The sequence below is a fragment of the Monodelphis domestica genome, chromosome X (genome assembly GCF_027887165.1).
Source record: "Monodelphis domestica isolate mMonDom1 chromosome X, mMonDom1.pri, whole genome shotgun sequence".
NCBI lineage: Eukaryota > Metazoa > Chordata > Mammalia > Didelphimorphia > Didelphidae > Monodelphis > Monodelphis domestica.
In genome coordinates, this window is record NC_077235.1 from 2,446,270 (window position 1) to 2,459,798 (window position 13,529).

Sequence of the window (13,529 nt, forward strand, 5' to 3'; positions counted from 1 at the left end):
AGATGATGAGGGTCAGACAACTGGTCAGAAAGAGATTATGGTGACCCGTGGCAAGCACTAATTGGCAACACTACGGCCCATGAGATCAAATGACCTAGGTTCAAATCTGACCTCAGACACTTCCTAGCTGTGTGACTCTGGGTAAGTCACTTAACTTCCACTGCCTAGGCCTTGACACTCTTCTGCCATGGAACCAATACACAGTATTGATTCTCAGATGGAAGGTAAGAGTTTAAAAAGAGGGAAAGAAAGAAATATAAAAAAGTAAACATGAAAGAGTAATCATAAAGGACCCAGTAAAGTTAAACTGTTTACATTACCACATGAGAAAATGAAACATTTAGCTTCCATTATTAGGGCAATTGGAAGGAGTCTACATACAAAGAGGGCATGAATGTGAGTACATTTTGTTGGGCTATCTCCAAAAAAAATTAAAAATGAAGAAGCAAGAAAGCGAGATGCATTGGAAGAAGAGAGAAAGGAGAGGTAGAATGGGGAAATTTTTCTCACATTAGAGGCATGAAAAGAAGAGCTTTTATAGTAGAGAGGGAAATAGAAAGGGTAACAGGTTATGCTTGAGCATCACTCTCATCAGAATTGTTTCAAAGTGGGAAGAATGCATGCATGCATGCACACACACTCACTTGAGTATAGAAATCTGTCTTACCTAATACAGAAATGGGAAGGGAAGGGAATATGGTGTGGAGGGATGATAAGGAGGGCAGACTAATGGAGGCAGTGTTCAGAAGAAAAGTAGACTTCTGAGAAGGAACGAGATAAAAAGAGAGATAAAAGGATAAAAAAGAAAATGGGATGGAGGGAAATACACACTTAGTAATCATAACTGTGAATGTGAATGGGATGAGTTCACCCATAAAATTCAAGCAGATAGCAGAACGGATAAGAAACCAGAACCCAACAATATGTTGTTTATAAGGCATACACTTGAATCAGAAACACATGCACAAAGTGAAAATAAAGGGCCAGAGCAACATCTAATATGCTTCAGCTGAAGTAAAAAAGGGGGGGGGGTGTAGCAATCATGATCTCAGACATGAGGAAAGCAAAAATGGAACCAATTAAGAGATTAATCTGGAAAACTGCATTTTGTTAAAAGGTACCATAGGCAATGAAGCAATATAAAAAACTTTTACAGCAGGTTTCTATGATAAAGGCTTCATTTCTCCAATATATAGAGAATTGAGTTACACATGTAATATGTATAATATATTGTGTGTGTGTGTATATATATATATACATATATATATATATATATATATAATATAAAAATAAGAGCCATTCCCTAACTGATAAATGACCAAAGGATGTGAATAGGCAATTTTCAGAAGAAATCAAAGCTATCTTTAGTCATACGGAATATGTTCAAATTAAACCATCTCTGAGGCACCACCTTATACCTATCAGAAATGGCAAATGCTAGAGGGAATGAGGGAAATAGCTACACCAATAAACTGTGACCTGGCTCAGCCATTCTGGAGAACAATTTGGAACTATGCACAAAGAGCTATCAAACTGTGCCTACCCTTTGATCTAGAAATAACTATTAGGTCTATACCCCAAAGAAATCAAAGAAAAAGGGAAAGGGCATATGTACAAAAATGCTTTGAGCAGCTCTTATGTTGTGGCAAAGAATTGGGAACTGAGCAGATGCTCATCAACTGGGGAATGGCTGAACAAGTTGTGGCATATGATTGTAACGGAGCACTATTGTGCTATAAGAAATGACAAGGGGAGTGGTTTCAGAAAAAAACATGGCAGACCTATATGAACTGAGGCAGAGTGAAGTGAGGAGAACCTTGGGAGATCACTGTGCATAGATAACAGCAATGTTGTAATGGTCAACTGGGAAAGACTTGACTATTTTGATCACCACAGTGGGCCAAGACAACCCCAAAGGACTCATAATAAAACAATGCTATCCACCTCCAGAGAAAGAGCTAATGAAATCTGAGTGCCAATTGAAGTAGAATTTCTCACTTTATTTTTTCTGTTGTATAGCTAATATTAATCTGTTTTGCAAATTGCCCCTGTATAACTGAAATCATATTGCTTGCCTTCTCATAGGGTGGGGAGGGATAGGCAGGAAGGAGAGAATTTGGAACTCAGAATTTAAAAATAATAATAATAAATGTTTTAAAACAAAGAACCAAAAAGGCAGAGCATAGAATTTGGAGTCAAAGTTGGGTTTGAATGCTGGCTCTGGCACTCATTACACCAAGGTAACAACCTTAGCCTTCCATGGCCTGTCTGAGTCTCAGTGTCCCCAGCTGTCAAATAAGCAAATTGGATAGATAATCTCCAAGGCCGTTTGTAGCTTTAATTCACAGATCCTGTGATCTAGTAGGTTATAGATCAGATGCTATCTGAATTGGGGGAGGAAGTTGCCATGCCGGGATCTACCTGTGCTGAGAGTCTTTGGGCACTTGCATACTTAATCGCTCCATATTCTTTGAGATTTTTAAAAACTATACTTTAATGGACCCATGACCTCATTGCTACAAGTAGGTACTGCTCATCCATCAGTTTCAGATCCTGTCATGTCCATGCCTCCCAAGATGCCAAATTTGGGAGCAAAAACACTAGATAGTTCTTTTGCGACCTGGTTAATGTGGAAATGTGTTGCATGTGTCATCTATAGCAAATTGCAGGCTTTCTCAAAGAGGAGGGAAGGGAGGGAGGGAAAGAATTTGGAACTCAAAATGTAAAAAAAAATCAATGTTAAAAATGTGTGTTTGCATATAATTGGGAAAATTTCTTTAATAAAAATTCAATGTAAAAAACAACGCTATAGCAGCTCCTCTGTCTACAAAACTGTTTCTTCACAACCATCCCGAGGGGTAGGCAGTGGGGCATTATTGTACCCATTTTATCGCTGAGGAAATTCAGAGACACAGAGAGGTCCTACCTATCTTGTCCACTTGTCCAGAGACACGTGGAATGTCAGTTGACAACTGAACTCAGGCTTCCTAACCCCGAGTCCAGGATTGCTTCTATTTGCACCACAGCAAAAGGAGATGGGCCAGCCCTGTGGCAAGAGTGAGAGATAACAAGTGCTACATGGAGAGCACCAATGTTCTACTGATGTCCAGCCATTTTTTTAAAACCTAGAGGAAGGCCTCTGGCTGCACATGTGGTAGATCCTCTGTGGAGTCTCCCTGGGAGGAAGCCTCGAGGAGTTGAAAGAACCCTGGACTTGAGTCTCAACTCTGCTCCAAGCTATGTGACTCTAAACAAGTCACTGAATCACTCTGTACCTCAGTTTCCTCATCTGTAAAATGAGGATGATAACCTCGACCTCAAAATTGTACTAAGCTGCATGGTACTCTCTTCTCATGGATCCAACTATTCAGCTGCAATTTCCTTAAGTCTTCTGGCTTTCTTTGTCACCACAGAAATTCCAGTATTGAGCTGGTTCCCGTTTTTCTACTAATATGCCAGTCTGGTGGTCATCGAACAAAGATCTTGATATTTCAAAAACCAACAACTAAATTCATGTGGCCAGGCAGTCTAGAAACAGCAGGATCCCTGAACTCCGATTCCCTTTTTGGCTCCCACTCTCTGGTCACTTCGGAGTGGAGTAAAAGGTGCCACAGAAATGAGGGCCATTCTTCTCTTTCGTTGTTTTCTGGGAAGCTAAGGATCCTGGCCACATCAGAGTCCTCCTCCAGCAGAAAGCCATTAGGGCTCACTCTCTCATCGAACCCTGCTCTCAAGGACCTTTCATATAATGCAGCTCTATTTGTGGCTTCCTCCAGCTCATTAGAACTTGCCACCCCTTCCTAGATAAACCCTGCTTGTTCCCTGAAGCTTTGGCTTGTTTTAGTTACTATGGTTACCCCCAAGCCTGTCAGATTTCTGTCTGCTCAACAACATGCTTAATTGATTTGCTCCTAAAGTAGAACTCCCCAGTTCATTTAATTATGTTTATGGGGCAGTAACAATGTGCAAGGCACTAGAGGCAGGAAAACAGTATTGAAATCAAACTGGAAAGGAATCTACCCAAGGGTCGGGAATTGTCTCATGGTGGTCATACAGCTAAAGTTAGTGGCTGAACTGGATCCGTCTGAGGGGGGCTTCTTGGAAGCAACTGGGTCTGCGGGGAGAACTGGAAGGAAAGCTCCCAAAGCTGCTTTAATCATTCCGAGGCTCTTGCCTCGCCTCTGCCTTACAGTGTGGGTGTCAGGAAACGGTTGTGGTGCCCAAACGAAATACCAGAGCAAAAGGACTGACTACAATTGCCAACGCTGTCCAAGTATGAGGCAATAGGTATTCTTAGAATCATGATGGAGCGAGTGAGTAATTAAACATGGCAAGCGGGCTGGACAATGGGGCGAACCTCTTTACTCTTCTGCTCCTCCTGCTAGGGAAGAGAGGGGCCGCTGAGTAGTGGTCAAGCCCAGTACGGCCGGCGAGTCGAGCACCAGAAAATGGCAAAAATGAGATCCTACCTGGGTCCCTTTAAGAACAATTACTGTCATCATCATGAATTGCTCTACCTATATTAGTCCACAGCCTGTTAAACTTGGAAAATAGCAAGAGAGCAACTTGTCCCAGGATTCTTTCCTAGCAGAAATCCATTCTGACAAGAAAGGAATTCTTTTCACGGTAATAACAATAACAGCAATTTCCATAGCACTCTTGGGTTTGTAAAGTGTTTTACAGATATTGTCCAACTGGATCCTCTCAACAACCTCGGGGGCAAATGCTATTATCATCCCCATTCCACAGTTGAGGAAACTGAGGCAAAGAGAGGGGTTAAGTGATTTGCCCAGGGTCACTCAGCTAGTAGGTATCTCGAAAGGATTAGAAGCCAACCCTTCCTGATTTTTCAGTCCAATGCTCAATCGACTGGGCCATGAATAACTGAAATCCGGTAATTATCACTGTTGGTCATGCCATATCTATGTTTCAAAGTAACTAGACTAACAATAAATGGTAATCATTCATCTTCCAATGCCTCTCTAACATTTCCTCCCACTTGTTTGTCAGATAGTACAAATGATTATTACACTCTGAGGGGATTAAATGATATGCTCATAATCACAGCTACCAAGCACCTGGGGTAGGATTTTAACTCAGATCTCCAGACTTCCGATCCCAGCACTCAGTGCAAGGAAGGCAAAGTGACAGGTACAAGGGCTCCGCACATATAACCCCTGAGAAATAAGAAACACCAGAGATAAAAAGGGTCTATAAACCCCACAGAACAAAAGCAATCACAAGAGGCGAGGACCAAAGGAAGAAAAGGGACAATCCAATATTGTGTCAATACTACAGAACAACTGAAATAGCTCCAGGGCCAGAAGTCAAGAGGAACTGTCTGTCCCAGGAGATTAACTTTTAAAGCAAGTGGGGCACATGGTAAGAGTGAATGACAGCCAATGCACAAGCCACAGGCTCCACTGATGTCCATGCAATGTCAAGAGTGGAGCCCATGGGGGCAGCTGGGTGGCTCAGTGGACTGAGAAGCCAGGCCCAGAGACAGGAAGGTCCTGGGTTCCAATCTGACCTCAGACACTTCCCAGCTGTGTGACCCTGGGCAAGTCACTTGACCCCCCCTCCCCTTGCCTAGTCCTTAGCACTCTTCTGCCTTGGAAACCATGTATAGAATTGATTCTAAGACGAAAGGTGAGGGTTTTATAATAAAAAAATTAAAGGGTGGAGCCTAGACAGAGGATTTACAAGAAGCTACACACATAGGCTAAACACAAATCAGATCATGGCACTATCAGAGTGCTGGAAATGCCAAGAAAGAGTCAAGAAGAGGTTGCAAAAAGCAAGCCTTCACAGGAGGAACTCACTCTTACATGATCAAGAGGAAGTAACATGGAAAAGGCCAACTGAGCAAATGTAAGAGAATCAACCCCAAACAGACTTCCTATAGCAGAAAACCGAATCGAAGATAATGAAGGTCAACAGGAAATTCAGGCTTCACAAATTACTGAATCAACCAACAAATGGGAAAGCCTGCTAAGACAAAGGGCAGACACAGAGGACAGAGGTCAAGCTGCAGCATTTTCAGGATTCCCAACACCCAAGGAATTTTTCCTTTAAAAAATTCTCCTGGGGGTAGTTAGGTGGCTCAGTGGATTGAGAGCCAGGCCTAGAGAAGGGAGGTCCTGGGTTCAAACGTGACCTCAGATACTTCCCAGCTGGGTGACCCTGGGCAAGTCACTTGACCCCCATTGCTAGCCCTTACCACTCTTCTGCCTTGGAGCCAATACACAGTATTGATTCTAAGACAGAAGGTGAGGGTTTTAATTTATAAAATGGTTTAGGTCTCCATATTACATCCAAAGAAATGGTCAAAGAAACACCAGAGTTAATAACACAAGCAACAATATACAAATAAGTAAGAAGAACCTGAAGGACCCCTAACAAAGATTCAAGAGTTCTAGGCACATTACGGTTAAACTCTGACATTATTGCAAAAAGGAAAAAAATACTCCCACCTGTCAAGAAAAAAGAAGATAGTAATTACTTATCAAGGAACATTAACCAGGATCACAGTGGACTGCTCAAGTAAGACAAGGGACTCTCAGAGAAAATAGACTACAACATGTACAAAATTAAGAAACATAGGTCATGAACCCAAAATCATGTACCCAGGAAAACTCGACATAGTGTCCAAAGATATAAACATCTGAGAAGAATTGAGACTTTGAAAGGCTTTCAGAGAGAAATATGTCCTTCAAGGAAGTCTTTGAACATCCTTTAAGCCCCCAAGCCAAAAAGTTAAGTATTTAAAACAATTTCTACTTTTCAAATCAAGATAAACTAATAGCTATTTGAATGGGAACTCTCAGAAGACTGTAATGCCCGAACCACGAAATATTTCCAAAAGGTGCTTTGGGGAAACAGAACAAAAGGGATCAAAAACAAGAGGGAAAAAGAAGTGAGGGGAGTGTATTACAAAAGCTGATTAAGGGAAAGTTCACATTTTATATATGTATAATTATAAAGACCTTGAAGCCAGCCAGACACTTTGCTAGGCCCTGGGGATACAAAGACAAAATGAAGTTTGTTCTTTGAGAAGTTTGATTTGTGCATAGCTAAGTAAATACATATACTCTAGATGTGTGTATCTGTGTGTGTGTGTGTCTCTCTCTCCATATACATATATACATATGTAATACAAGGCAATTGGGAAGGAGTTCCAAAATAAAAAGGCAGGAGAGAGAAGATTTTGGTGGGAGGAGATGAAATGTGGAACATGAGGAAGAAGCGTCCTCCGGACATCTTATCAACTGGTGATTAGTCTTTTCAGACCTAGCCAGCACTGCTGTCCTCAGAAAGTAACTAATAATGCTACAATGAATAAAAGACTGAGACTGAGGTGATTAAATAAGTCTGTGGGGGAAAGAATAGCAGACAGCATCAAAGATAACAATGGTACAGATACTGTATATCAAAATCTAGAGGGTATAGCCAAAACCAGACACAGAGATAAATGTATAGCATTAAATGTAAATAAGAAATTAAGAGAAAAATGAGCAGATTGAATTTACAATTTGAACATGGAAAACAGCAAAGCAATAGACTAACAGAAAACATAAAGAGAAATGAAGCAAATGCCGACCAGAGACCGATACAAACAAAAACAATTTAAGTGAAATAAATCTATATGCATTTTTCTGGAAGACTCTCAAAATTAATAAGCAATGAGCAAAGCTAATACGAAAAAGAAAGCTCAATTCAAAATAAGAAATATGGGGAAGAAAGAGATAGCAATCAGGAATTGAGAAAGAACTACTGGAGTCAGATGCAGATCAAAGCAGACTATCTTTCACATGGGTATACTTATGGGTTTATTTTGGGGTTCTGGATCAGTATTCCTTTACAACGATGTACATGGAAGTGTATTTTCATGCTAACACATGTATAATCTGGATCAAATTGATTACCATCTCAGAGAGGGGGATGGGAGACAATTTGGATCTTACCATTTTGGAAAACATATGCTGAAAATTGTCATTACATGTAATTGAGAAAAGAAAATATCTTTCAATGAAAAAGAAATCAGGAAAATGCAGCCCTATAATAATCTGAAAATCTAAGAGAAATAAACGATTACATATGCAGGCAGCATAAGATACCAACAAAATGAATAAACTAACCTAAATAAATAGCCTTCTCAAAAGAATTAGGTAGGCCATTAAAGACCAGACCTGTAAAAATGCACTGGCCTTAGAGGGATTCAGGAGTGAAATCCAGCCAACTTGAAAAGAACAAATCATTCCTATACCTGGAATTGGACTGAAATGGCAATAATAGTGGTACCTGCTTGTCAGGATCATTGGAAAGGATGCTCTGCAAATCAGAAAGTGCTATATAAATGCTAGCAATGATTATTATTAAAGAGAAGCGTGGTGATCTAGCCAACTGTTTATATGAAGCAGATAGGGTTTTAATTCTTTAATCCATTTAAGATAAAGCTGAGAAAGAGAAAAGTATTGTCTGCTACTATGAATGGATATTATGGCAAAAATATTAAAGTTTTTGCAAATGCAATGCAGCCATACATCAAAATAATTATCCATTGCAACCAAATAAAAAGAATGGCCTAATACCAGGGAAACAATCACTATAATAAATCATATCAACAAGAGAAAAAATGAACCCAACATATATAATATCATAGGATACAGTGAAACTTTTGCTCAAAGAAACCATTCAGGGGCAGCTGGGTGGCTCAGTGGATGGAGAGCCAGGCCTAGATATGGGAGGTCCTGGGTTCAAATCTGAGTTCAGAAACTCCCTAGCTGGGTGACCCTGGGCAAGTCACTTGACCCCATGGCCTAGCCCTGACCACTCTTCTGCCTTGAGACCAATACACAGTATTAATTCTAAGATGGAAGGGGAGGATTTTAAATAAATAAATAAAATAAACCATTCATTTAGGTGAAACATCTTCAATCCTTCAACGACCCTGAGTGCAAAGCTATGGATGCACCTGTGTGCAACTACATATTCCCACGCCTCTCAGGCTTGGCTAAAAATCTCTGAGAACTTAGCTTCTGCATTGCTCCTGGGCCAATGTGCTGACTGAAGAAGTCACTCTTGTTAAACCTTATTTCACAAGAATGGCTTTGAAATTCGGTCTATACTGTGTGGATGTAGATAATTACAGCTCCACAGAACTTTGATTTCCCCAAGAGGTTCCATTGTTTAAAATGCGCCCTTTCAAAGTCTTGTGACTACAATCACAGATTTTTCTTCAACACAATTTCAATGTGTCAGTTACATTGACTCAGTTACACAAGGCCGAATCTCAAGTTCCTTCGCCTGTTCCTAATGTAACAATTTCAAATACTGTCGCAAGTTTTGTCACTGTGCTCTAGAGACCAGCTTGTCCAAGTCGCTTTTCAAAGTGGGCACCCAGATATGATGTCCCTATTAAAAATATGGATACTATGGAAATAGGATTTGGGTGATAATCCACGCATAACCCAGGGCAACTGCTTGCCAGCTCAGGGAGGGAGGAGGGAAGAGGTGAAGGAGCCAACAAGAAGCATGTAACTATGGAGAAATGTTTGAAATAAACTATAAAAATATAAAAAATAAAATTGGGCACCCATAAGTGATCATAATGTTCCAGATGTGGTCGGTCTGAGGAGTGCAGATGAGAGAGGAAGGAGCATATATATAGCCAGTGTAGGAATGACATCAGAGTCTGAGAAAGAACTAATGGGCTGAGGGACTGGAAGTCACAGTGAAGGTAAGCACCAGGACGAGGGGCATTCAAGGCAGAAGGAGAAGGAGAATGATAATAGATTGTGATCACAGACAGGAATTTCAGAGTTTGTCAACAGGGAAGTGGTGCGATTGTGGATGCCGCCAAGATCAAGAAGGTGACCGTGTGGGATGGAGTCATTAAAATAGGTCATGGGAAACAAGTTGAGCACCTGGGAGCTTAGGGTGTTTGAAAGGGTATCAATGTATATGTTGAAGGAGGGAATCAGGGGAAAAAGAGGAAGACTGTCAGCCAGGCATGGATCCCAATGAGGAAAAGAGTGTCCTAGAGGCCAGGGACAACAGTTGCCATTTTGATTGGTTGGTAGGATGTGGTTTGAGTGTATAACCAAGGAAGAGAGTTTCCTCAGTGATGGTGGTATCAGGAGAGGCTAGAATTAGCAGTGGGGACTAAGGCATATCCCGAACCCCCATCTCAACCACTGACTTGAGGAGAATGAGTAAAAGTACAGCCAATGCTGGTAAGGGAGGTCAGGGAGGCTGAGTCAGTGAGAGTCAAAAGGAGTAGGAAAAGTCCACAAAGCATTAAATTTAACAGAAACATAGCAGAAGAGTAAGTAACTTGTCTCAGAACCATTTGCATTTGAACTCCCTCACACAAGATGAGACGAATGAGCTTTATAATAATCCTACTATTAGTGAAGGTTAGAAGCACATCAGGTTTTCTGGCAACAACACTACACTATTGACTCATATGACCTTTCATCGAAAACGAGGCTTCTGTAGCCTTTTCCATGGCACTGAACCCCTTGGGCAATTGAGTCAAGCCTACGAACCCCTCCTTACAATGCTTTTCAATGAATAGTATATGATGACACAAGATCTCAAAAGAAACCAATTACATGGGAAAAGTCACCTACACACACACATATATGTACACACATATATATTTTTTTTCCCCAAGGCCATGGCCTCCTCCACCTTAAGAAGCTCTGATCTAACTCGACATCAGTTTTAAGTGGGTTGCTATCAAGCCATGTCCTGTACTTGGACATTGAGGTTTGGGTTTGAACCAAAGCTTAAGATTTCATACTGATCCCTGGAACATTTCATCTTGTTCAAGAGTTAGCCCATTATTCTAGGCTGTCAAAATTCTTTGGGCATCCTGATTTTCTCTTCCAAATCTTCCTCTTATCCTCAAGCCATCCACAAATTCAAAGAGCAACCTTTCTATTGTTTCAACATGTTCATTAAGGACGTGTCTAAATAGTCCAGAACTAAGAACAAGAGCCCTGGGGTTTTCCATTACAGACATCCTTACCATACTAACAATGACAACAACAAGTGACAGGCACTTACTATGTGCCAGGCACTGTGCTGAGTGCTTTACCATTATTACCTCATAAGAACTTCACAACAGTCCTGGGAGGTAGGGGCTATTATTAGCCCCATTTTACAGTTGGAGAAACTGAGGCAGAGCTTTGGTGACTTGCAAGGTCTTTCTGCTGACAATCATAAAGGAATGGCTTTGAAATCACATCTTCCTCTGCCTGTAGGGTGACTTCGATCAGTCATTATGGCAACAACCAAACATTCTTTGGATAGTCTTTCAAGGAATCTTTTGCTTTCAGTAATCAAATAGTCTTGTTGACTGAGAACTGCCCCCCAAGTATTTTTTTAAACCTTTACCTTCCGTCTTGGAGTCAATACTGTGTATTGGCTCCAAGGCAGAAGAGTGGTAAGGGCTAGCAATGGGGGTCAAGTGACTTACCCAGGGTTACATAGCTAGGAAGTGGCTCAGGCCACATTTGAACCTAGGACCTCCCAGTCTCTAGGCCTGGCTCTCAATCCACTGAGCCACCCAGCTACCCCCCCCCCAAGTATTTTTACATGGGCCACCAGTTTCCATGCAATCATAATACAATAAATTACGAGGGCTATTGGAACAAGGCAGAACATATGGAATTCTTCCAGAAGCTTTCTCAGAACATTATGGTACCTTCTTGGTATCCCACAGGAAGTTTAGACCTTTTCTCTCTGGGGGAGGTGAAAAACTCTCCATGAGGGACCTCCCTTCCAGGCGGTGGGCGGAATGGCCACACACCTGCGCCTTACTGTCTTGTAGGAAGGTTGTCTGGGGACGCCATCCGGGACCCCGACGCGGAACTTGCTGGAAGGTCGGCTCCATCACCAGGGCCGCCTCTCAGTAGCCCGAAGATAGCCACCACTTCCCAAAGGTGTTTTCTGCTAGGGGTGAACCAGTAGGCTCCCACGGCTGCGGCCCACCTCACTCCCTCATCCCTCCACCCCCACCCGCCTTTGCCATCAGAAAAAGAAGTCAGCCTTTTCGGATCCTGAGGATACCAAATGGCTGAAGCTCTGTACCTTTCAGGTCCTCGAAAAGAAGCTCCCCCTCCATTGCTCGCTCCGGGATCACCAGCCCCTAGGGAAGAAAGGCCCGCTGGAGCTACCCTTGCCTCAGAGGAGCCCCTGGGGCCCGAAGGGGCTTCACAGGGGCTTCCCCGCCCCTCCCCCCCCCCCCCCCGCCGCTGCCCCTCAGGCCCCACGAACCCTCTATTAGACAAAGGGCCCCACTCGTGAGCCCGGAAGACCGAATGGCGGCCACGGCCCGCAAGAGAGTTCAGAGAAGGTCGGCCCCAGAGCCCTGGGCAACCTCTCCTCAGCCACGGCCAAGAGGACTTCAAAGGTTTGAATAGTACCAGGCAACCTTTTGTCCGACAATGACGAGGGGCGCTCAGTGATTGGACGGCCAGGTGGTCATGCTGCTTCCTCATTGGTCAAGGTGCCCCACCCTCCCCTGCAGCCACTGATTGGTGGAGAATGCTCCAATCTGGTCTCATCTTTCTCCCGCTAGACTGCGTGACCTCGACCTTCAGTAGGGTTTGGCTCACGTTGCCTAGTGGGGTCCCCAAGGCCAAAGCTCAAGGGCCCTGGTTCACAGCCCATTCTTTATCTAGTGCTCCTGAGCCGCACTCACCTGACCCCAGCTGAAGGAGCCACTCCGCCCAGATCCCAGTGGGCCTCCTCGGCCTCCCTACTTGGGACCTCTCCACCCCGCCCCCAGGGCCTTTCACCCAGCTACCAAGGGGGGAGCTCGTAGAGGTCTAGACCAGAAGGGCCCTGAGGAGCCTCTGGAGTGCTAGGCCACTGGGGAGACAAAGGCAGGCCGCCTGCCCTGTGATGTCAGCAGGCCCAGGACCCTCCCTATTCAGAGTGAGGCACAAGTCCCGATCCCTCACATCCAGGCTTCCCAAATTGCACTCCCTTCCTCCAGACTTTTCCAGCCTGTGCAATTTTTGCCCATATTTCAACTGGAAAAGACCCTTAGGCCTATTCTGGTCAAAGCACTAGAGATAGCTAAGACACAAAAGAAAAACAGTCTGCCTTGGAGAGAGAGCTTCCATCCTACTGCTCAAAGAGCTGGATGCCTCCTCCTGCTTCTGCTAACATTTCATGGATGTGCCATTGGACAATTCTTCCCCCAAATCCCAAGCCCCTCCCTTTCCTCTTCCAACGTGAGATTTCTCAACTGGGGTATTTTTTTCCATTTCATTTATTTTTAAAAATTAATTTAGTCAATTTAGAATATTATTCCTTGGTTACAAGAATCACATTATTTCCTTCCCTCCCCTCCCCCCACCCTTCCCATAGCCCACTCGCAATACACTAGGCATTACATGTGTCTTTGATCAGAACCCATTTCCATGTTGTTGGTGTTTGCATTAGGATGATCATTTAGAGTCTACATCCCCAGCCATATCCCCTCGACCCATGTGATCAAGCAGTTGTTTTTC

At 43.1% G+C, this 13,529-nt stretch overlaps 1 protein-coding gene across 4 annotated transcripts in view; it reads right to left on the reverse strand.

Moving 5' to 3' along the window:
• Window positions 1-12,866, reverse strand: part of TEX11 (testis expressed 11) — a 212,543-nt gene extending 199,677 nt beyond the window's left edge. For 3 of the 4 annotated variants that reach the window (XM_056809470.1, XM_056809471.1, XM_056809468.1), the window contains exons 1-2: window positions 12,286-12,441; window positions 12,100-12,157 (exon numbers count right to left, since the gene is read on the reverse strand). In XM_056809470.1, coding sequence (XP_056665448.1) covers window positions 12,100-12,133 — 34 coding nt within the window. In that variant the 5' untranslated portion in view covers window positions 12,134-12,157; window positions 12,286-12,441. Of the gene's footprint in view, window positions 1-12,099; window positions 12,158-12,285; window positions 12,442-12,712 lie in introns of those variants that run through there. The other variant, XM_056809469.1, reaches the window with a different exon arrangement.
• Window positions 12,867-13,529: the final 663 nt, after the last annotated feature.